This window comes from Solea senegalensis, linkage group LG3 (genome assembly GCF_019176455.1).
Source record: "Solea senegalensis isolate Sse05_10M linkage group LG3, IFAPA_SoseM_1, whole genome shotgun sequence".
In the NCBI taxonomy this organism is placed as follows: Eukaryota; Metazoa; Chordata; class Actinopteri; order Pleuronectiformes; family Soleidae; genus Solea; species Solea senegalensis.
Window position 1 is genome coordinate 19616060 of NC_058023.1, and position 23448 is coordinate 19639507.

A 23448-nucleotide genomic window follows, 5' to 3' on the forward strand; every position below is an offset into this window, starting at 1 on the left:
GGAAAAATCAAGCCTTGTTATCCCGAGAAAACGCATTCATTTATCTTGTTATCACAAGAAAACGGACCGTTCTCCCATGATAAAGAGTTCATTATTCCGTGATCTCGAGATAACGGGCTGAAAAAAATCCAAACTTTTGAGTGGTAAAACCTATGAAGCAACTTGAAAGAAATTTCTTTAGTTTTATTTGTTAGAAAGAACATTTGGGGTATAGGGACCAGACTTTATCCCAGTCTATTATTAACAAAAGACCTAATTTTAGAGTTCAAGCCATTATAGGATGACAAACCTAAAGGTGGAGATGCTGACAAAGACAAACAGACATCAACCATCCTGAATAACGCAAAGGCCAGAAGGATTAGCATCTATAATATTCTTCCACCTGTTGATGGAAATAGGAAAGTTTGATTGGGATTTATTTAAATATTATGGTTAATGAGCAGAATGAATTTTAGACCACCTTGAAAGACATGATGAGAAATGAAGTTCCAGATTTTAGTAAGATTTTTTTTTTTATTCTTCCATAAGAAATTGTTTAGGGCCACACGGTGGTTTAGTGGTTAGCACTCTCGCCTTGCAGCGAGAAGACCCGGGTTCAAGCCCCGGTTGGAACAAGAGCTTTTCTGCATGGAGTTTGCATGTTCTCCCCGTGTGTGCGTGGGTTCTCTCCGGGTTCTCCGGCTTCCTCCCACAGTCCAAAAACATGCAATGTGGGGATTAGGTAAATTGGACACTCTAAATTGACCATAGGAGTGAGTGTGAGAGTGAGTGGTTGTTTGTCTCTAGCTGTGTGTGGCCCTGCGATGGACTGGCGAACTGTCCAGGGTGTACCCCGCCTATCGCCCGATGTAGCTGAGATTGGCACAGCACCCCCTGCGACCCTCTGGTGGAGGATAAAGCGGTTAGATGATGACTGACTGACTGAAGAAATTGTTTAGCATTTCATCAACCGATTTACAAATTGAATGATCAACACAGTGATTGAGCAGTATAGGTTAGACGAGAGATACCTCCCTGCCTTAGTAAGCAGAGCTCGACCTTTCAGAGACAAGTCTCTTTGTAACCACTGGTTAAGAACCTGTCTTTTCAATTATTGGGGAAAAGTTTAAAAAGTTTAAATCGCCTCTGGCCTTTCTATCTTTAGTAATATGGACACTAAGGTATGTGACAGAATTTCTTACAGGGACATTACAGACTGAAGTTGCAGAAAAAATATGTCCACATTTGTCAAGATTGAGGGAGAACACAGAAGCCTTGTGCCTCATAACACAGCATTAAAACAAATGGCTGTCTTTTTAAAGAGTTTGCCAACATACTCATACTTATTATTGTATATGTATTGTAATATGATCTTTAACATGTGCTATTCTGCTTTCACTGTATATTAGAAAGCAAAATAAATAAACATATGAAAGTATAAATAAACTAATGAATACATGACTAATTAAATACAGAAATAAGTACAGAAATCATTATATTTTTTATTACCACATTTATTTATTTATGTGTCCTACTATTCATTTATTATCTTTTATTTATTTCTCTATGTATTTATTCACTTATTTATTTACAGATATGTCATGTTTCAAAGGTTGAAGTAGGTAGGTAGGTTTTCGGAGGTCAGCAATTGAGAATATTAAAAAGAAAATGCTTTTACTTTATTAATAATGCATCCCAAAATATTACCTTACACACTGATTGAAATTAGTAAAACTATCTCCTCATTGTTTTTTTTAATGTATTTTTGTTTTGTTTTTTGAAAAATAATTTGCATACTCACTTTTTCACATCTACTATCTACTGTAACACACACTTCCCTGCATGCAGCACACTATATCACAGTCCCTGCAAATTAATTAAGATGAAAAACCTCATTTAAGAAACGACATTTAAGTGCATAGACTCACAACAAAGATGTAAACCTCAGAATAAAGAGAAAAGACAACGCTCTAGTACAAAAACAGTCAAAATATTGGTCACTAAATGACCTCAAAGTTACAAGTTTTGGTGGCATCAAAGTGATGTTTTGTTTCCTGGAAAAGACATAAAACATCACACGGTGAAGTCAAATAAGAAGAAGTTCCTACGCTGTAAAAATGGACCAAAAAGGTCGAAGCATGTGCAGGTGCTGCCCATGAGCATGTACGGCTGTAGCAGTCACCCTATTACTCTGCAGGTCAGTCTGGATGTGACAACATGAGAACATCTGCCCAACAGCACTGTTCCTGCCCCCTCTGTGTGTGTGTGTGTGTGTGTGTGTGTGTAACGTGCAGCAGACTCACGTTGAACACCAGCATCTGGTCATGTCTGAAACATTGATTCACGTGCACTTACAGCAGCATTTGAATCTGTATATTAATCCATACTTTGTGTATGTTTGTATTGTTACAAAACACAGAGGTCATACGGTGATGCAGTGGCTAGCATAGTTGCCTCACAGTAAGAGGGTCAATGCTTCAAGATCCTGGTGGGAGGAGTCTGACCTGTCCAGGGTTCCTCCCTCTGTCAGCTAGATTGGCTCCAGCACTCGCCCATACTGTACATAAAGTATATACATGTGTACGTGTATATGTACTGTATATACAGTATGCATGTTGTGTTCACCTGTGTTAACAGATCTTTAGACTGACACACTACTGCAGTGGTTTCATATGACTCACTGGACAGCTGATAATATGTGCGTCCCTTTCCTTGGCACCGCCCCCTTTTGTCTCCTTCCCCCTCTCCCTCATCGATGTTAAAGAGTTAAATGGCGCGCTCACATAAAGCTGCGGGCGTCTTTGAGCAGAGAAGAAGTCTCAGCACCCTCGGCTCTGAGCCCAAACCTCATCTGCACCCTGAATGATGTCAGGAAACTTCAGATCAGGTAGGAATCACACATTCACGCACATATCTATCTATCTATCTATCTATCTATCTATCTATCTATCCATCCAGTTCCATCCATCTAGTTCCTTACGCTCTTTGCTTTCAATCGCCTAGCATCTGTTGGATGGGTGGTGTTGGTCTGTCTGGTGCCGTACAGGACACTGACCAGTACAGACGCAGCACCCATCTGCACCAATGCCCAAGCTGGATGCCACGTCCTGTCCCTGGCTAACCTGTTTGATCGGGTCATCCAGCACTCAGCCAGGATGCACGGCATTTCAAATGACCTCCACTCTGAGTTTGTGAGTCTCCTCAGGCAAAACACCCTCACTGTACATTTCTAATGAAGTTGGATGTTCATAATAAGGATGTTCGCGGGTCATACGCACACGATTTTTATTCATAAGTTTTGTAACCAAGCCCCAGTTGACAGTTAGACGACCTGGAAGCTGACGTTTCATTCTCACGTTCATGTGTGCCCTCTCAGGAGCAATACTTCCTGCCCAGTAAGAATCAAATTGGTCGGGTCGGTCGCAACTGTCACACGTCCACCATCCTCACACCAAATGGCAAGGAGAACGCTCAGAGAATGGCGGTGAATTTAACTCTCCATTGTCCTCATCACGTTTTTTTTTTCCTCATCTCTTCAAATTTCTCTTCCATCGTTCCCCGAGTGTTTCGACCTTTTCCCTGTTTCTACCTGCATTCGTGTTTTTATTCTCTGCTGTATCCATTTACGTGCAGGCTACTGTTGTATCATCCCGTCCTACGTCGGCTACATCTACCCTGATTTAAAGGAAAGCTGGAGTTTGATTGTGTTTTTAAAGCGTCCTGTGTGCCCTGTGCTCTGCAGAGAGAGGAGCTGACAGAGGTGATTCTGAAGCTCCTGGTGGCGTGGAGAGATCCTCTGTGGCATTTCCACCAGAACATGGCTCATCACCAACACGGCTTCACCACCTTCAGCTCAGACAAAGCTCTCGAGATGAGCGACATGGTGCACGAGCTGCGCAAAGGCGTCGAGAAAGTGGCCGAGAAGGTACCGCAGCGTGTCTTACGTCAATGTGAGGTGGCATGAGTGTGTGGTGGACGCCTGAAGCTGGTGCGTCACAGAGTTTTCAGGAACTGGGTGTCTTGTCAGGTTGAATAAAAGCCTTTATGTCATAAGACAGAGGTGAACATGGTTCTGGTCAACCTCAGATGACCTATTGTTCACGTTCACAATCAGTGAGTGTCCATGTGAGGACACCATTCTTTATTCTTTACCAATGCATTTGTTTGAACGAGGACAAGTAGACTTTTTTTTGACAATACTGTCAAATTCAGTGCTTAACTAAACTACATATAGAATTAGTAGTCAATGTGATTGAGACAATGGGGACTTTTCCAATCAACTCTTCTCATTTTTATTTGCTTTTCCATTAGAGATAGTACCTGGTGCTATTTTTGGTACCTGCTTTGGCGAGGTTCCCAGCAAGCTGAGCTGATAGGAAATAAAAATAGAATCGTCACATTTATTTATTTTACATTTATTTTGGGGCCACACGGTGGTGTAGTGGTTAGCACTCTCGCCTTGCAGCGAGAAGACCCGGGTTCGAGCCCCGGTTGGAACAAGGGCCTTTCTGCATGGAGTTTGCATGTGTGTGCGTGGGTTCTCTCCGGGTACTCCGGCTTCCTCCCACAGTCCAAAAACATGCAAGGGCCTTTCTGTCTCTATCTGTGTGTGGCCCTGCGATGGACTGGCGAACTGTCCAGGGTGTACCCCGCCTATCGCCCGATGTAGCTGAGATTGGCACAGCACCCCCCGCGACCCTCTGGTGGAGGATAAAGCGGTGAGATGATGACTGACTGACATTTATTTTGACACTGTTACTGATGTTTGTTATTTTTTTCATTTAAAGGCGACATAGACCGGAAGCTCCAATTAACGCTGTGTTTGTGTGTGTGTATCTGCGTCATTACCTCGTTTACGAAACCCTAAAGTTTCAGAACAAACAGTTCAGCCACTGCTGAGAAAATAGTTGTTGTAATGTTTTCCTGGGCTCTGCGAAGCGGATCGGCACTTCCTTAATTTGATGTCGTCATCAGAAATCCTCACCACTCCTCTCACCACCGTAGCGCCTCCTGGCAAGTAGGTCCAGCTGCAGACCCGCAGACCACTCAACGAAACGCCCCTTCACTCAACGAAACGCCCCTTCACTCAACGAAACGCCCCTTCAAACTACACGACACTCTGATTGGCTCTCAAGAGACTGCGTCTGAAACGTGATGATGTTTACTAACGTGATGACATTTACTAACGTGATAACGTCTTCTTTTATTGAAACTTTATTTACACACGCGTATCTCATAGACACTTGTTGACAAGAGACTTTTATCCCGGTGTGCGACAGGAAAAGAGAAGAATAAATACTCGTGTTGACTTTTATGAACACAGAAATGTACTTTGTGTGAAATTTGTGAATAATTAATGTCACTTTGTAATGTATGAAATGTTATAGCCAAACTGCTAAAATATATAAATGCCGATTGGAAAAGTTCTTTGAACATCACGTTTACACAATATAGTATCACGTTTTTGTAATATAATTATCACGTTTATACAATATAGTATCATGTTTATGTGATATAATTATCACGTTTATACAATATAATATCACGTTTATGTGATATAATTATCACGTTTATTATACAATATAATTATCACGTTTATACAATATAATATCACGTTTATACAATATAATATCACGTTTATACAATGTTTATACAATATAATATCACGTTTATACAATATAATATCACGTTTATACAATATAATATCACAAATTCCACTTTGAACACACACTTTGAATAATTTCATTTGTTTTTGCAAACTTCCAACATCATGGCAACCTGTATGTTACAAAAAGGTGTGTTTAATATAGGCCTACATTTATTGAATGTCTTATTAGTCTGTAGTTTGACATGTTGTTCAACTGGACAGAACAACGATTAGAACTAATAAAAGTCTACTTGATCAGGTTTTTAACCTGAAAGAAACCCTCCTAAAATTCTGTGCTGGTGTGGTCCAGGTGGTGGTAGACAGAAGTTAAGTAGACCTGCTGAGTATGTCATTAAGGAGACGTTACCTATTTCCAGGAAGATATGTGAAACATTGGTATCTGAATCAAACCCAGCCAGTTGGACATCAGTAGGTCTTTTGATGAAAGTAAAACAAATGCACTGAAACCCTTGATTCTGCACAGAAAGTTGTATAACTTTCAAATCCATGTAATGAATACAAGTGATGAATGATTTATTTTCTTTATTTTATACACAACAGACTATCCAGCAGACACATTCACTACCCAGGGATTACAGGCACCTGAGGAATTCCTCACACTCCAAGGCTTTCTTGTAATTGCTCAGGAAGCTATCCAGTTTCTGCCTCGCTTTTGAGGAAATGTGGCTCTGAAGCTGTTCCCCAAGCTGGGTTATCTCGCTGACAAGACAAAATGATATAGCAAAATAATGAAGTCGTTAAAGACACTCAAATACATAATAAGATATAAACAGAAAATTGGATTAACAGTTTCCTAAACTATCCGGCTTACCTTGAGTCAAACTCTGTGCCACGCATGTACATCTCCTTGGCTTTGTCCAGGGAGATGGAGTGAACAGCTCCGAGGGCGTGTACTGTTGCCTGTGGCATGAAGATTAAGATTTAAGATTGTGTTAGATAGTGACCATGTGTTAAAAGGAGACAGACATATGCAGTCATATAACACATGTAGTCTACAAATCAGTGTCAGTGTCTGAGATCTCACCTCTGGCAAAAGTACATCCATTACGAATGCCACTGGATCTGCAGACTTCTTGTCTGTCTCAGTACGTTCGAGTACTTCAGACAAGAAGTGCATGACTTTGTCCACTTGTTCATCATCTTCAAAAAGAAGGATGACCCTGTCCTGTTTCTTGGCCCAAGGAGACACCGTGTTGCCTGTGATGATGTTCTATAAAAATTGTTTAGGACTTTAGTTTGGGTATTCATATACAAATACACAAACACCACACTAAATGCCATTGTCACTCACTTTAAGGTGTTGCAGCATGCCCTGATCCTCTGTGATTACACTGGTTAACAGACAACATGCCTCGCGTCGCTTCTGTTGGGCTTGTTGGGCCCTTTCCTAAAATTAAATTACACATAATATGCAACACTGAATACATGTGATTAAGAACTTTGAATAAGACATTTTCTTTCCCTGATTATTTGCACTTCCTCTGATAAGAGGTGTCATCCTGGCTGGCAACTTGTTTGGCCACAGTAACATCACTGCCCTAAATGGATATACAGATAAGCCTGTCTGAGAGGCAAATTGTTACATTACTTCTGAGAACAATCATTATTATCAGGGGCATCTATAAAAATGCAGGAATCTTGAAACTTTTTCTCAATATCTAAATTCTCAACAAGAGTGAAAATAAAATACACATTGACTTAAGATTCTACACACATGAAGTACAGTACACATAGATGAAATGGTTTACTTTACTTTACTTATTTTGAGTTTCTGATACTCAAATGGATGAGTTGAATAGTTTGATGGTCACAGTTATCCATGGTCAGGACAAACAGAAATAACATCACATTTAATAATACATAAGGCTCATAGGATATTAAAGCCTTTCAGCGTTGAAATGAAAAAATATTTGATAATTTAGGACTTACCACCGTACTCCACCATGCAGATGAGCCACAAGCTTTGCATAGCTCCCCTTTTTTGTGCAGATCAGACACTGATAAGTGTCCGAGTCGCATCTCCTCAGCTCAGGGTCTGCTCCTTCACTGAACGTAGTGTTGCTCTATAAGAGAAAATGTAAATTAAAATTGTATTTTGTATTTTTAACATGGAAACATTTTCAATCCAGAATCAAGTAGTAATACACTGGACTGCATTTGCCTTTAAGACTTTCCCTGTCCTAAAATATATGCAGGCTAACTGAAATAAATCAAATCAAATGACACTGTTGACTGTGATTCAACAGAACTTCTCATTTCTAAACATGAAAAATATTATTCATCATCAAATCTTTTATCTTAACAATTGTAGAACTGAGGTCACACGTTTTCAAATGAGCAAAGCTGTGTGCAACTTGTCAGAGTCATTTAAAGATTAAAAAACAGATAAATACTAATATATAGAGATCATATAGTTTATCTTATACGTTTCTTGGTTGAAAATGAGACAATGTTATATTGTCAATGTTATAACCTGTACATATAAATAAAAGAAAAAAAGGAAAAAAAAGAAAAAAAAGGGAGAAAATCGCTGCGTCTTGCTTGCTGTTACAATCGCTATCGTTACAGCATGCAGACATTACTGGTTAATAAACTGCACTTAATTGATTTAATGGATACAAATAATGACTATTCATCCAGTGTTCAATATCAAAATGTGTTTTTTATCCATTCTTACCTTTTCCTCCGTCATTTTCCCGTGTTACTTTTTCGGGTTCTCTCTTCATACTCGGTCAACGTAAACTTCATCACGTTTCAGACGCAGTCTCTTGAGAGCCAATCAGAGTGTCGTGTAGTTTGAAGGGGCGTTTCGTTGAGTGAAGGGGCGTTTCGTTGAGTGAAGGGGCGTTTCGTTGAGTGGTCTGCGGGTCTGCAGCTAGACCCTTCTCGTTGTAGCTGCTGAGATGCAGAGCATCCACCGTGCCAGAGGGGGAGCTGTGTGTCTGAGAGCTGGCCTATCTATTACGTCACTTCCAGGTACCTGGCCAATCACAGGACAGTGGGAAAGCTCTCGTTGGCTGGCCAATCACAACACCGTCCACGTTCTGGGGGTGTGGTTTTGGTCTGAAACAGCGCGGCTGACAAGAGCGTCAGTGAGGAGATATTTTGATCGGCTCGTTTGCAGCGATTAGGAGGTTTTTAATCATGAAAACAAGTTAATATATGTAAGTAGACCTCCATAACTAACATATATGTGCGATACAAGCATTCGATTGTTGGTCCCAGTTAAAAAAAAAAAGGGAAATACTGGACTAATGTACTCAACAACTGTCTTGTGCGTACACATAACTAACAAGAGTTCAAATGTGTTTGTTTGTTGTGATGATACATTTTTAACTTCTCTGCTCCAGATGCAGCTCTTGGGCATGATGAGCGACTCTGTCAGCAGCCAAGCATCTTCTGAAGCCCTGTTGCCGCCGGACAGCGCCGAGTGGCGGCTGATGAAAGAATATGACCTCCTCTACTGCTTCCGCCGAGACTCCAACAAGGTCCAGAACTACCTGAAGATCCTCCAGTGTCGCATTGTTCCCGAGCATGGATGCTAAAGGCCCCTGAAGACTGAAACTTACAAACAAAAATACCAAATGCACTGAAAAGCAAGTGCTTCAGTTTTGTAACGACACAGATAAAGCTGTAGCTCTTGTTGTGATTTATTTGCATGGCATTACACACATACCGCATGTTCACTCCTATCATGAAGTGCTACTGTAACCGCCTCATGTCTGATAGGATACAGTGTGGACAAACTATGGATTAAATAGTGTCAAATATGATACTGGACTGTATATCTTGATTAAATATCGTAATAATTGAAAACATTTCAGACATATGGATGCTATGGGTTTTGTTTTTGGCAATTCTACACAAGGTGAGGCCAGAACCGAAGCTTCATGACTGATAAACAGTCACACAATTCCCGCGTTTCCATCCTGGTACACTCTGGAATGGTAAAGCTCTGGGTCAGGCTTGCGTTTTGACTGAGAACGGTACCTTTACCTTGTAGGAGGCGTGTGGGCTGCGTTGCGTGATGGTGCGACGACAACAAGACTGAATGTGACAACAACAGACAACAATGGAGGAAATGCAGCCGCTCTTTTTTTGCGTGCATTTGCCTCGATTTACATGGGATATTTACACATATTGCAGATGTTTACATACTGTAGCACTTTACTCTGGTATCCCAAGGGAAGAATGGAATGGTTAGAGCTGGTTATTTTGGTACTATCTGTAATGGAACGGAAACGCAAAAAAAAAATCGGACTTTACCAAACGAAACCATTTCACTCGGAGAAGAAGAGACATGGCTAAAGTGAAGCCTGAAGCTGAGCTTGTCAAAGACAACTTCAGTTTTAGTAGAGACAGTTCATAGACAATGATTTTTCATTCTGAAAGAGTAAAAAATAGGTTTTTACTTCCTCCAACAATGATTCCATGTGAGCATCAGAGACTTTTTGGATGCTCATTGGATTTTTCTAGTCTAAAACTGCTACTATTGACACCTCGATGGGCTGCTCGGTACCGATATGCTCAGTGACCATTGTCTGCACATTGCTGCTTAAGTGCATGTAAACAGGTATTTGTGTTAAAGTGTCTGGTTCTATGAGGTACCAATGTAGTCATTGCTGATGGACTAACTAAAGGAAGCTGAATCTCAAGGACTATCTCAGTTTTTTACAGGTAGAAAGTGAAGTCACTGAGGTGAATCCATATAAACATCAAAACCACAAAACACGTGAGCTGGTTTAAAACCCTGTACAAACCAAGTACAAACATAGGTTTTAAGCGGATGCATTTGTCATTACTCCCTGTGATCACACAAATATCCAGAGAGTAACCGAGCATAAAAAACTTTTATTAGGTTTATTAGGTGAAAAAAAAACACAAACAAAAACACTGGATTGACATTGTGAACTGATGTGTTGGTTGGACTGCAGATCACTCATTTCAGGATGCTGCTGGTATGGTGACAGCCTGAGACCTTCCAGTGTCATGCTCTACACAGGAGACATGAAGGGTGCCGTCCCTGCAACACACAAACAATCCGAATAAACCAAAGGTGCCATTGATTTAGGGCTTGATATTATATCAAGACATGAGACAAAATATGGCATTACATTTTGGATATCATCATATTTATCATACTGAACACATTTATGAAATTCACTCAATTTTATATACACAGTATATGTATGTCACTCAGCAAACAGATCCCTAACAGCATCATGGTAACATAAATATTTGAACAAAAACACTAAAGTTCAGACCACAAAGTCCCTTTTACCTTTTCATGGTCACTACGGTGTCAATGTTGTGGTTCTCTTCTTTGGGCTGCAGCTCTCTCAGGATTATCTGTACATTAACAGCGCAAGCAGATATATGGTTAATTTCAATCCAAATCTACATTCCTACATCTACAGGTCTTGCTCTTTTGTACCTTGGCTAGTTTTATTGGCTGCGCTGTGACAAGTCTCTGGTAAATCTCCAGACAGATGGAGGACAGGTTCCCTCCTCCACTCAGGATGTGATGTCTGCGTGCAGGAAGAGGCGTGCCGGACGGAACCAGGACGGTGAACACCTCAGCTCCGGATTCATCCACCTCCTGTATGTGCCACAGAGCCACACAGAGCGATCAGAAATGACTTTCTTACATGTAGAGATGGGACAATGTACCAATTTATTGCATAACCATAAAGAAATGGCTGAGTGGCTTGAAAATGCTTGCTGGATTCCCTTTACAATGCCGCAAGGGGGAGTCTAGATCTTTCCAGTCATTCCTGGATGTTTTGATTTTACTGAATTTACTGTGATGACGCATCCTGTGTGACAATAGTTGGATTGTCAATCAGCTTTGAGATTTACCCGTTCTGACATTATGGCTTTGTTTCAGAAAATGGAGGACAAAAACATAGTTGCTGCATGTGTTCATCTGAAGCTCTATGACTCTTCATGATCCTATCTAGGGTTGCAAACATTCCTGGGAAATTTCCAGAAATATTCCAAATTGGAAACTGAGAATGAACTAAATAAATTATTAAATAAATTAAAGAAAACTGTCATATAAAAATATGAAAATTTTGTTTTTGCATAAGAAGACACACATGCAAAATGATGCAATTAAAAAAACAAGATGCAGATTTATTTGTATATATAGATATATCATTATCTATCTATAGCTAGTTAACAATAGAAGTTTAGAGGATGTTTTTTATCTGGTTTACCAGCTCGTTAGCTAGTGTAATACATTTTATTTAACATTTGCTAGTCAAAATTTAACACCAAAGATCAAATGTCTACCTCATAACATCATCAAAACTTACTTCAATTGTGTGGCTTCAATAGTTTAGGTTTCTAGAAATCATCAGTGATGTCATGTGATGGAGGAATGATCAGTGCATGTAGGGGGTGTGGCCTCAGTAGCCCTGGTAAGTAGGGTGCTATGTGTCCGCGATTGAGGAATAGCACTGATATTCAACTGTATTGGCATCAAACCTGATTGTTTTAGCCACAATTAGGCTAACACATAATATTTACCAACTATATTCAAGTTGAAACTGTCCAGTTTATTCCTGTAAATTCCCAAGTTTCAAATTTAGAAAATTCACAGAATTTTTAAACCATAATAACACTGTAAATTACATTTTTTTGTTTTGTTTGGATAATCATGACATTAAATATTCACATGCTCCCATGCCTAGTAACATGCATTTGCATTGTCAGTGCTGAATAATTTCAGTTCACCTTCATGAGTATATCTGTGGCAGAAACATCCACCATGACGGACTCCTCCTCGGGGGCGAGGCTCTCTCTGCCGACCAGCAAACCCGCCTGCAGCGCTGCTCCCACTGCGATGACCTCATCAGTGGGCGCTGAGCTGAGAAGCTCCACGTCAGGGAACAAGTCCCTGATCATCTGCTGGAGGCGGGGGATCCTGGCCGAGCCGCCGCAAAGAACCACCTTAAAACACACGGTTCACAACATGACTGAGCTAAAATGATGTTGCATAATGAAGCATGCAATATATTTGGATTGTATTGGATTTGACATCTTCATATGTCCAATAAGCGATCCAGTGATTTTGACCAGTATAGGACCGATATCGATACTGAGCATTGAGATTCATCTCTAGTTTTTGAGGTCTTACAAATTCACAGGTGTCACCTGCTAACAGGCTCCTATTGGACGATACTAGCTCTCAGTCAGTCATTGATAGTATTCCATTTTCCTCTAAATGGCAACATAAATTATGTTTACTGGTAAAAATCATCTGTAAATCCAGCAAAAACCAGATAAGTGACCCCCCAGTGGCTATACAAAATATTAGTACTTCCTGATAAGCTTCAACAGACAAAACTGGAAGATCATGTCCACTTTATATATGTGTGTGTGTATATATATATATATATATATATATATATATATATATATATATATATATATACATATATACATATATACTGTATCTATATATATAGATATATATATATGATTTGAGGTGGATTCAGCAACACTCCCTCTACCTTGTTGATGTCACTGGTGGACAGCCCCGCCTCCTCCAGCATGGCTCTGATTGGCTGGATGCTCTTATTGAAGAGTGGCGAGCAGAGCAGCTCAAATCGAGCTCTGAGGGAACAGAAGACAAGAGGTCGTCACGTTCATAGCAGTGATTTATCCACACAGCCAGTAAAGACAAAACATCACCACTCCATGTCTTGCAGTTCTACACAAACTTTGATTTTGTAATTCTACCTTACTGCACCTTTATGTTATCATGTTCTAGTTTATCTCATCCTTTGTTTCTTATTGTACTCCTTTCATTTTGAATTATATAACACCTTTATGTACTCGTTCACTTATCTATTACATTTTATCTGTTAAGTTTTCTGATCACCCATTAGTACCCACTTCATACTGTATTAGCAGTGTTTTTTCTGCAGCTGATGAATCCATACACGCCATTGTCCTAATCAGAATTAATGTTAAATTGACACTTTTAGCGTTGCTTTAACAGTGCAAAACTTGTGCGCTGCACATACCTGATGGGTAAAGCAAGCGACAACATATTCCTCTGTCAAACAATAATATATGACATGTTTTCAAGTGTTTTTATATGGATATGTGTGTGGAGGCCAGTGGACCCTGCAGAGAAAGAATTAGGAACCATATTTGTCACTTCTCGTCTCACCTCGAGACATTGCATTCAAAGTCAATGCCGTCGTACAAGGAGTCGACAAAACAGTTGGCCGATCCCAGCGAGGACAGCGAGTGTTTGGCCATGTCGGCTCCGTTCATCAGCTTCATCATGGCCCGGGCGTTGCTGCTCACATCGTGCTTGAAGGTGCTGCACAACACACAGGAGAATAATAATAGGTTTGGAGGATGTGACGGAGGTTCAGCATGTGTGAGGGTTGAAACACATGGGGATCCTGATTCGGGCTAGTGTTTTATTTTAAAACAGAAGACACTCTACAACACAAGTGGAAAACTGTTCCGTTGGTTTAGGGACACCTATAGTCACCTGACCTGTGGGCGTAATAACTGTTTGTGTGTGTGTTGAAAACTGGGGCTCTGGGACTTTGATAAAGATTCCTGAATGACCAATTTTATAAAATCTGTTTTACCAAAACATTATGCATTATGGTAAAATGATTTCATTTTAGCACCAGCCACTCAAAACAACACACACATTAAGCCTTTGTCATCCTCCTCTCCTTTGGTGAATGAGCTGGTCGTAACTTCCTGTACACTTTGAGACAACCATTCAGAAGCATTGTTAGATCTTAGTCAAATAGCATGCTTATTAGCTCACTAAAGCTTGGGTACATTTTTCTATCTTGGGTGTTGTGGACTAAGTTTGACACCAAGTCAAAACCACAACAGTAATCAAGTTGATTTCCCTGCTCTGGTGACCACTTTAGTTACCGTTTGAATTCAGCCGCCAGGTGCTGGGCCAAGGCCTGGGTGAAGCTCTCTCCTCCGATGTTGTGGTCAGTTTGGGTATTGAGAACCCGGAACATTCCGCCACTGACCTGCAGCACTGTCACGCTCAGGGACGTCCCGCCAAGTTTATACACCAGGACGTGGCTGAGGACAGAGCAGAGCACCATGAGAGCAAAACTGTCTGGAAATCAGCACATTTTAAAACAAACAGGGTTGATTCTACAGTGCTTTACAAAGCAAGAGCAACAACAAGGTACAAAAAAGGTACGTACATAAAACAATGAAAAATAAGATAAAGGTTTACTTTTTTATCCTGAAAGCCAAGTTTACTTTTTATCCTGAAAGCCAGCACTCCATCTCACCAGACCCAGCACACAAAGGAGATACTTTTCAACTTTCATACCTCTTTCCAGAGTGACTGTCCTGTCCGATGTCATAGGCCAGCAGAGCAGCAGCAGGCTCATGGATCAGCCTCATCACATGGAACCCCGCAGCTTCAGCTGCCTCTCTGTGCGACAGCAACAACAACAAAAAACACAGAGTCTTGGTGCGTCAATAAAATAAAAAAAAATTCCATGCGTCACATCATGACAGCAGAAAGCGTAACCTACCTCAGAGCTTGCTTCTGAGCCTGTGCAAACTCAAAGGGCACCGTGATGACCACTTCAGTTACGTCAGAGCCCACAGCTGACTGAGCTGTTTCTGTGGAAAAATACAAACCATCAGTCGAGTGTCAGGCATGCAGTGAAGGAGACGAGAGACTAGGTGAGGGACTTAAAGGCCATCTGTCAGGTGACTGGCTGCTTATTGTACATCCAACTTTTGTTCCGTGTTCTTCTTCTGTTATTTCCGTTTCAAAGCCTGGGGCATAAACTGTGAAAATCATGCAGAGTGGCTCATACAGTTTTGGTCAGCTTGAACATACATGCAGTGGTAATTTGATCCCAACTATAGGGCTGAACGATTTAGAGGATTATTTTGACTGAAATTGTGATATGATTCACGAATGTGAATGGGTATTTCTATGTAATTATTCTCATTTTCATTTGAACAACATATTTATTTATTTAAAATGATTGCTGTGTGATATCTGTGCAGATCTGTGAGAAACAAAGGTGTTTTCTTCAGTCTGCAGAATATGTGATACAGCAACAAACAGTATTTACACAGAGAACATATAGTACACAACAAACAAGGCACATCGTACATGGCTGCTTCTCAAAAATGTTACTCAAAGACCATCAAATGTCAAACATCTGTATGTGCACACAGCTGAGCAGCTTTAAACAGACATTTGATGTTGTTTTGACGAGTAATAAAAGAGCTGCAATTCCTCACATCTATCGGGCAGAGGGCCCCACTAATCTGCAGCAGCTACAAAAAAATCTGACTGTCAAAATGAAGCCATTTCAGCATAATCTAGTATTGAAGATATTCTGAAGGATCTAATGGAATTCACCACGCAGGTGTACAAAAGAATTATCACATCATTTGTGTGTGTGCGTTACCTTTCATTTTATGGAAGATGAGTTTAGCCACGTCCTCCGGAGCAACATACCGAGGGTTTTCTCCTGCTGTGATCTCATAGTAAGGCTTCCCGTCTCTGTCCACCACCTGAACACAACAACCAGCGCTCACACCGACAGTTCTCTGCTTCAGCAGCTCACAGTCAATACTGTGTGGGTTCAAGAATCAAACTGGGGGAGCAAACTAGCAAGTAATCTTTCTATTAACAGGGACAACTGACACCTTTGGTGTGGATATGTGAAGAAACTCACCTGACACTTGGTCTCTGTTTTGTGAGTTTGTGTCTCCGGATCAATAAAGCTGTACATGAAGAGACAGAAAAAGAAAGAAAACAGGTTTAGTCAGTGATATAAGGGGCTGCCGAATATTTATGTTATTAACTGTATGAATTGTACATGTCATTATTTAAAGGACTTTAATTTACATGTTTTATAAGCAAGACATATGAGGGAATATACAATGGATCAGTCATACAATTCATACAAATTCAACACTTCTACGTATACTGTACATTAGAGTTGAAACAATTAATCAATGAATCGATTAGTAATCGATCACTAAATTAATAGAAACTATTTTGATAATCGAATAATCGGTTTGAAGCTTTTTTTCTTAATTTCTTTGCTCTGGATAAAAAAATCATTAAAAGTCAATCATTTTAGTTTGTGGACAAAACAAGACATTTGAGAACATCATTTCAGACTAATCGAGAAAATAATCGATTAATCGATTATAAAAAGAATCGTTAGTTGCAGCTCTAGTATACATAATGTATGTAATAGGAATGTGACTGTATGAAAATGTTAATGTAATGATTATCCTGCCATTCACAGTATTATCCCAGCGTTAAACTTCGTTTTTTATTTTTTCAAAAGGAAGGGCGTAGTCTTCTGTCCATTTCGTTTGTATCCACAAGCTTTGAGAAAATGGGCCACTAAAATATTACCAAATTGTTTTTATAAAAACACAACATTATTAACATTACTAAAAAGCATGACTTCAAGTGTTTTGGGGCAGAAGTTGCATTTTGTCAAATTTTTTGAAATGCAAGAGATATCATTAAATAAAGTATAAATGTGTACTGCACTAATATAACACACAAACTATTCATAACTTGTTAGTATCACAAACGTGTTAATGTGGTTCATTTAGTAAGTTGAGAATCCACAAAAACAAAAGGTGTTATTGTGCAGACAACACAAGCAAACAGGATAAACATGAAACAATCCGAGTATCACCTTCTCCCCAGCACTTGTTTCACTCGGTCAACTGTGTTGGCAGCGTTGCGGACTCGTCCCTGTTTCGCTGCGATGCCTACAATCTGCAGGAGGTTAAAAACAACATCACTGAGTCAGACTGGTCCATTGCGCTACAGAGGCTTTTACACATGACACAAATGACTGTAAGCATTTTCTTTAACTTTTCTTTAATTTTCCAACTCCCTCAATCACTAATCATTATATTAGATTAAATATTTCTAATGTGGGGTAATCACATTCAAGTATTTTTAAGGGATAGGCATTTCTAGCAAAATGGCTATTTGAATATGTTATTATTCATCAAATATTCTAAAATTTAAACTCCAGTGCATGTAAATAATGCAGAGTTCATAGTGTGCTGAGCTGACAGGAGCAGCTAACGAGATGCATTCAAAGACCTTGGTAAATGTCCTCACTTCTGCAAACACATATGAACTAACTAAATGCTTGCTGCCACTGCCACCCCGTGATAACACTGCACCCCTTGTTTAGACTGCAGCCCAAATCGGATTTGTATGCATGTCCGATCAGAATCTGATCTTCCTGACCTACTGTTCACATTCGATATACGTGTCTCCATATTGACATGTCTAGTCTTCCACATAGATTTCTATAGGTACAGGCCTCAGCCCAGAAAAATAGCCTAAACAAAATAAACAAAATGGATGACAGAAATCTATGTCTTTCTCTGTCCCAAATGATTATGTAAAGCCGCAGCACAAACTTTCTTCTGATTATCTAGCTATTGCCGCCTTCCACTGTGACAATCATTTAATGAGCCTCCAATTAGCTTCCGTCTCCCCGGATCTATGTCATAGATGTTGTTGTCTTTCAAGTCATGCTGCGAGTGAAGACACTTTGAAACCCTATCCGAGTGATCCAAACACTCAGAATGAAACAGACCTGTTAAAATCCAAGCAGAATCGCACGCCAAACCACCTCTGTATGTGGTTTGAATTAGCTTTGGAAAAATCGGATCTCATGTGTTTTTTTTCATATGACTTTTTATAATCAAGTGAATAATCGTGCCCATCTCTAGTATTTTTATGTGCAAATTGACAATGTACATAAAAGCAGGCTGATGGGAACACACCAAGTGATAGTCAGTAGATAGAAAGTATAGATAGTGTGTGTCTGTAAAGTGTTACATCGCTGTAGACACATATCAACCACATGTCAGAGAAGTAATAGGCTTGAAAATGCGGCATTGTGATGGTTTTCTTCACTGTGCATCGAGACAGCAAAGTTGTGACCTCAAACTGATTTGGCATAGTCACTTGCCAACTTAACCCTAAACCAGGAGTGTGAAACAGACTGATCTGAGTTCATGCCAGTCTGGGGGAAAAGTGAAAAACACCCTCACTGTACCTGCTCAGTGTCTCTGTAGCCAACCACAGCTGGAGTCACTCTGTCTCCGGCATCGTTGGCCACCACATCAGCGCGCCCATCCTGAACACACATACGCACACATCATTTCAGTAACAAATTATTTACGTCAGGCATTTGGTGCCAATCCCAGCTGACATAGGGCGAAAGGCAGGGTACGCACTGGTCAGGTCGCCAGTCCATCGCATGGCTTTAAACATCTCCTTGTTTATTGTTACTTATTATGCTAGCACCTGCAGTGGGTAAAACAAATGTTATCATCTACTTCTACAGGTCCTTTAATGATTTGACCATGTCACGAGGTAATGCTCCATCACATTTCAAATCTATTGCAGAGTGACTATTGAACTGCAGATGACTTTAAAAATAATGTTGCAAGTGAAATCAGAAACATTTCGTATTTGGTAAATTGGTATGCATGTATGTAAACACCAGTGCATCAAGGAACAGACATCTCACAACACTGAATACTAGCACTACACTATAGACCAAGAATTAACCATTATTTACATGGCCAATTGTTTTGTTGGTAATTTCATTGACCAACACGAGTATTCATAAAATATTAATATGTGATACTTCAATACATATAATGTAATAACAACCCTAGATACCGCAAAGCCTTAAGTATTAACTTTTGTTCAGATTGGGCAGACAACAGTCAATGAACCAATGAATGAAAACTTTGCCGTAGGGTCAACCTTTCAGCAAATTAATGCTTCTTTTTTATTTTTCAATGAACACAGCGGAATTATACTTCAAAAGACTTTATTAAAAGTGACTGGTGTAGGATTTAATTGAAATTTGTCTCGAATAAGAATTGTTTCCCCAACAGCATTTCCTGTCATGCTCATTCTGTGGTTAGGGTTGGGAATTTCAGCATACTTTTAACCTGAAAACAAAATGAAACTAAAATGTTTGGTGGTGGCACTGATAGTGGCTTTTTATCTTTACCGACGCTATCAGAGCTATCATCCATCACTCATGACATGCATTTTATTCATAGTGTCCGGATACTGGCTGTTAGCAGCTGAACACAGACAGACAGACAGACAAACACGGCGCTAAGAAAATAACCCGCTGCCACTAAATTATCCATTTATACAAGCAACGTGATGAGTGAGACAGGAACATTTTGCGTCACTTACCTTAAATATCGCCACACACGCGCATGTATACCCAAAGTGAACCCCTATAGCAGCCATGCTGAATGCTCCCACTTCCAAGACCGGAACACACGAGGTGCAACCCGGTTCCGCTCCCAGCAACAACTTCCGGTAAGGCCCTTTCAGAATAAAAGCCTATTCTGTGCCACATCGCAAACGCAAGAACGCAGACTGTAAGGTTCACGAATATATACACTAACTAGTTTCTATTGTCGATTAAGTTGATTACAAATATTGTAAACAGAAAAAAAACAATGAAAACACTCTTACAGATTCAGATAAAAGTAACAACAACAATTATTATCCACAAAAATCTTTTTTTACAAGACCCAGAACTTTTGGTCCCATCCGTTCCAGATTTATTCATATGAATAAAATGAAATACATAAATTGGCACAATCAAGATATTAATAATTGAACATACTGTGAGTACATGCAGGCAAAAAGAGTAATGTCACTGATGAAGGTGCCTCAGAGAAGGTACTTCACACGTTAGTATACTGCACCCTGCAGGACATATGCTGTAAAACAAGGCAGTGCAGTTGACCCAGAATATCTTGGCAAGGGCTCCACAGTAGTTATTATTAACCACACACGCCACCATGTTGGTGTTGTCTCTTGTCATTCTTCTGTTTTTCAGAGGGACTACTTCTTCTGCTGCTGGCAGCTGTGAAGGTTAGACAACAGCATGGTGTGAGCACAAGTACTGTACAAGTTCTGGCTGTGATATATGACTATATATATATATGATAAAGCACTGGTGTTTATTTTAAATATCACAATCAACTCAGTGTCTGTGGCTGCACACGTCTCTCCTCTGTACCCTGCCTGACATGTGCTACACAAACTATGCAACGACATGGCTATTTCTATAGATCTAGACCTATATAGAGAGCATATTCATCTGTCGCGCTCATGTCTGATGTCAGGATAAAAACTGTGAGGGAACTTGTTTCACAAAATAAAATTTTTTGATTTTACCACTGAATTGCTTGTTTCAAAGTTAAATACACATACATTGAAGTACAGACAGAAGTACATCATCCTATAAATATTGCTTCAGGCAGAGCTGGTCCAAGTCATAAGCAAACTAAGCAGCTTTGAATAGTGTATGGAGAAAAAACAACATTTTAACATAGTAGAGAAATCTAGATATCTTTAGATATATTTAGATATCTAAATAGTGTGTGGTGCACATTTGCAGATCAGTTATTAGTTTAGAAAAAACACAGTCATTAAACTGGTTTACTTGTTTAATTCAAGTTCAGTATCACCACACTAATACCACTTTAACAATCCTAAAAACGTGGGATAATCTCCAACAATAACAATGCGGTTTAAAATTAGGGGTAATAATTGCACACTTTATCTATCCTGTTGCAACACCCCTGCATGAACTGTAAAGAGATGAAAAAAAATGTGACTGATAAATCCAGTCCAGATATGAGCAGCATTGAAGAGCAATGATTAGTCCCACTAACAGTGAACTGGTGTGGACTGTGCTGTGCAGTGTGCGTGGGTTTTCTCCACAGACTCTATGACAGCCTGACTTCAGCCCACAATGAGCTGACCCCTGCTCTGGTGGAGGAGGAGCTGGACCAAGCCTGCGCTGTCGCCCAGGGGAAGGAGGCCAGGCTGGTGAGGAGAGAGACGCATTACGTCCTAAATAATTTACCTAATTATTATTCTTTTTTTTTTTTCTTTTTTTTGGATGTATTGTTTTTGAAATCACAGCTGCATAGACAATAATTTACACATACAGTTTGGTTGGTCAGATCATAACTTCATATCTTATTATTCTTGGATATGTGTTGGCTTACTGGTACCCCGCCCATCACCTTGCTGAGATTGGCACACATTTTGTGTGTGAGATAGATAATTATCTGTGTATGCTGTACATTTAAGTTTATGATGTTCTGGGGTTGTCCTAGTGTTACTACCTTGGAGCCAGCAGTGATGCAGCGACACGTGTCACGGCATCAGTGTCACGACCTCTGGCCTCCCACGTCCCCGTGGAGAAGATCTGTCAGCGCCTCAGCAGCACAGACACACAGATTTGTCAGCTTAGATATGGTAACACATGTTCCAAACGCATGACAAAAGGCTAACTATTTATTTGGGTATAAGATAAGAAGGTATTTGTTTTTTTTTCTTTTGTGTTTGTGTGCAGAGTCTCAGCTGAAAGATCTGAGCAGTGATGGACTAGGGAAGCTGAGAGTTCTAGAGCTGAGGAACATCTTAGCGTCCTGGGGAGAAGAGTGTCGAGGTTGCCTGGAGAAACACGAGTTTGTCAGCCTCATCCAGAGGAAAGCACCGCAGCACATTCACACTATGGAGCTATGAATCCTAATCACGCTATCTACACTTCAAATAAGGCATTAGACTTGTGTTAACTTGTCTTAAGTATTGACGTGCACTGACTTAACTTGACTTGATGAATTTGTTTCCCTTTATCTCATTATGAATCTAACTTAACTGTCCAATCTCCATTTTGTTTCTCTGTCTATTTGTGTTTTGGTTGGTTTAAAAGTTGGCAGGTGTATTACTTTAGGCTCCCATACCTTCCTTAATAACCCCAACCCTGATCCTAACCGTCAAAGGGGCTGTGCCGTGAATGTTAGCTACAGGCTGCAGGTGGATACCTTTGGAATTACTCACATCCGGGTCATTTTAAATAACTTCAACTTCATGATCCATTCATTTCCGCTGGGGTGTACACACACCCTACACAGACCCCTTACAGTTTGGAGACGACGAAGAAGACGGTAACAATGGACACTAGCTTAAAGTCCACTCATGAGGGCAAACTCCCAGGTACTGGCACTGAACACTGGATTCAATTGGAGCTTTTCCATTATATAATTCCAGCATGACTTGGCTCGGCTTGACTCAACTCGACTAGTTTTTTTTGTTTTTCCATGAGGGATAGTACCTGGTCTGGTTCCAAGCAAGCTCAGATGATACTCAAATATGACGTCAACAGACTGATTGACAGTGAGTGTCGTCACTGGAAGTCAGGAGCGCGACGTCTTAGATCAGTTAAAAAGACATGCATTCATCTCCAACATTTAGCAAGAACATTTCTCAAATCTCAATATTTAACAAAGGAGTCTGGTATATTTAGCGACAGCCCTGGCAAAAACTGGTGATTGTGAGCCGAATCACAACCCGCTCAGCTATATTTCAGTCTGCGCTCCGGTCATGCAGGACGTACTGAATGATTCAGTGAAACAAATCAACTGATTCTAATGATTCAGTGCACGGAAAATAACTGCTTTGTGTTGCGTATAAAACGCCGTCACAGCTGTTTCATGCAGCCGTGCTATGACGACCACGAGGTGTCAGTCAAGGCGCCTGACACCTCTTCTTGTTCTTAATGGCTATTAGGATGTGAGAAAACATTGCCAACCTTAGTTCTATCACAAAAAAGTTGTCAATTGATACTTCAATAGTACAATGTTATTGTGAATTGTTTGTGTGTTGTGTTGTATGAATAAATCTGAACACAAACAAAACAGGGACCCAT

The 23448-nt window shown here is 40.1% G+C and overlaps 4 protein-coding genes across 5 annotated transcripts; 2 read left to right on the forward strand and 2 right to left on the reverse strand.

Annotated features, from left to right (window-relative positions):
• The first annotated feature begins 2739 nt into the window (after positions 1-2739).
• Positions 2740-9420, forward strand: LOC122766673 (prolactin-like). 2 transcript variants are annotated; one of them, XM_044021731.1, is made up of 5 exons: positions 2740-2866; positions 2983-3170; positions 3356-3463; positions 3722-3904; positions 8998-9420. In XM_044021731.1, exons 1-5 carry the CDS (start codon positions 2842-2844, stop codon positions 9190-9192), a joined length of 699 nt encoding a protein of 232 aa, XP_043877666.1. In that variant the 5' UTR covers positions 2740-2841; the 3' UTR covers positions 9193-9420. The 2 variants fall into 2 exon arrangements, 1 of the variants encoding a protein (XP_043877666.1); XR_006360101.1 differs by lacking the exons at positions 2740-2866; positions 2983-3170; positions 3356-3463; positions 3722-3904 and adding an exon at positions 8782-8811 and having other exon boundaries at positions 8998-9064.
• LOC122766674 (PWWP domain-containing DNA repair factor 3A-like) lies at positions 6174-8443 on the reverse strand. Its single transcript, XM_044021732.1, has 6 exons — positions 8325-8443; positions 7577-7710; positions 6939-7034; positions 6672-6857; positions 6459-6547; positions 6174-6346 (listed from the first exon to the last, which is right to left on the reverse strand). Exons 2-6 carry the CDS (start codon positions 7664-7666, stop codon positions 6220-6222), a joined length of 588 nt encoding a protein of 195 aa, XP_043877667.1. The 5' UTR covers positions 7667-7710; positions 8325-8443; the 3' UTR covers positions 6174-6219.
• A 1058-nt stretch (positions 9421-10478) lies between the features above and the next one.
• On the reverse strand, positions 10479-20006 carry hspa14 (heat shock protein 14). Its single transcript, XM_044021729.1, has 14 exons — positions 19905-20006; positions 18739-18819; positions 17350-17432; positions 16363-16411; positions 16093-16198; positions 15196-15286; positions 14988-15092; positions 14567-14728; positions 13830-13985; positions 13165-13267; positions 12386-12601; positions 11082-11246; positions 10929-10996; positions 10479-10670 (listed from the first exon to the last, which is right to left on the reverse strand). Exons 1-14 carry the CDS (start codon positions 19959-19961, stop codon positions 10592-10594), a joined length of 1521 nt encoding a protein of 506 aa, XP_043877664.1. The 5' UTR covers positions 19962-20006; the 3' UTR covers positions 10479-10591.
• Positions 20007-20373: 367 nt separating this feature from the next.
• Positions 20374-23432, forward strand: cdnf (cerebral dopamine neurotrophic factor). Its single transcript, XM_044020814.1, has 5 exons — positions 20374-20388; positions 20501-20597; positions 21433-21560; positions 21854-21995; positions 22093-23432. The coding sequence occupies exons 1-5, from the start codon at positions 20374-20376 to the stop codon at positions 22263-22265; spliced, it is 555 nt and encodes a 184-aa protein (XP_043876749.1). The 3' UTR covers positions 22266-23432.
• The last annotated feature ends 16 nt before the right edge of the window (positions 23433-23448 follow it).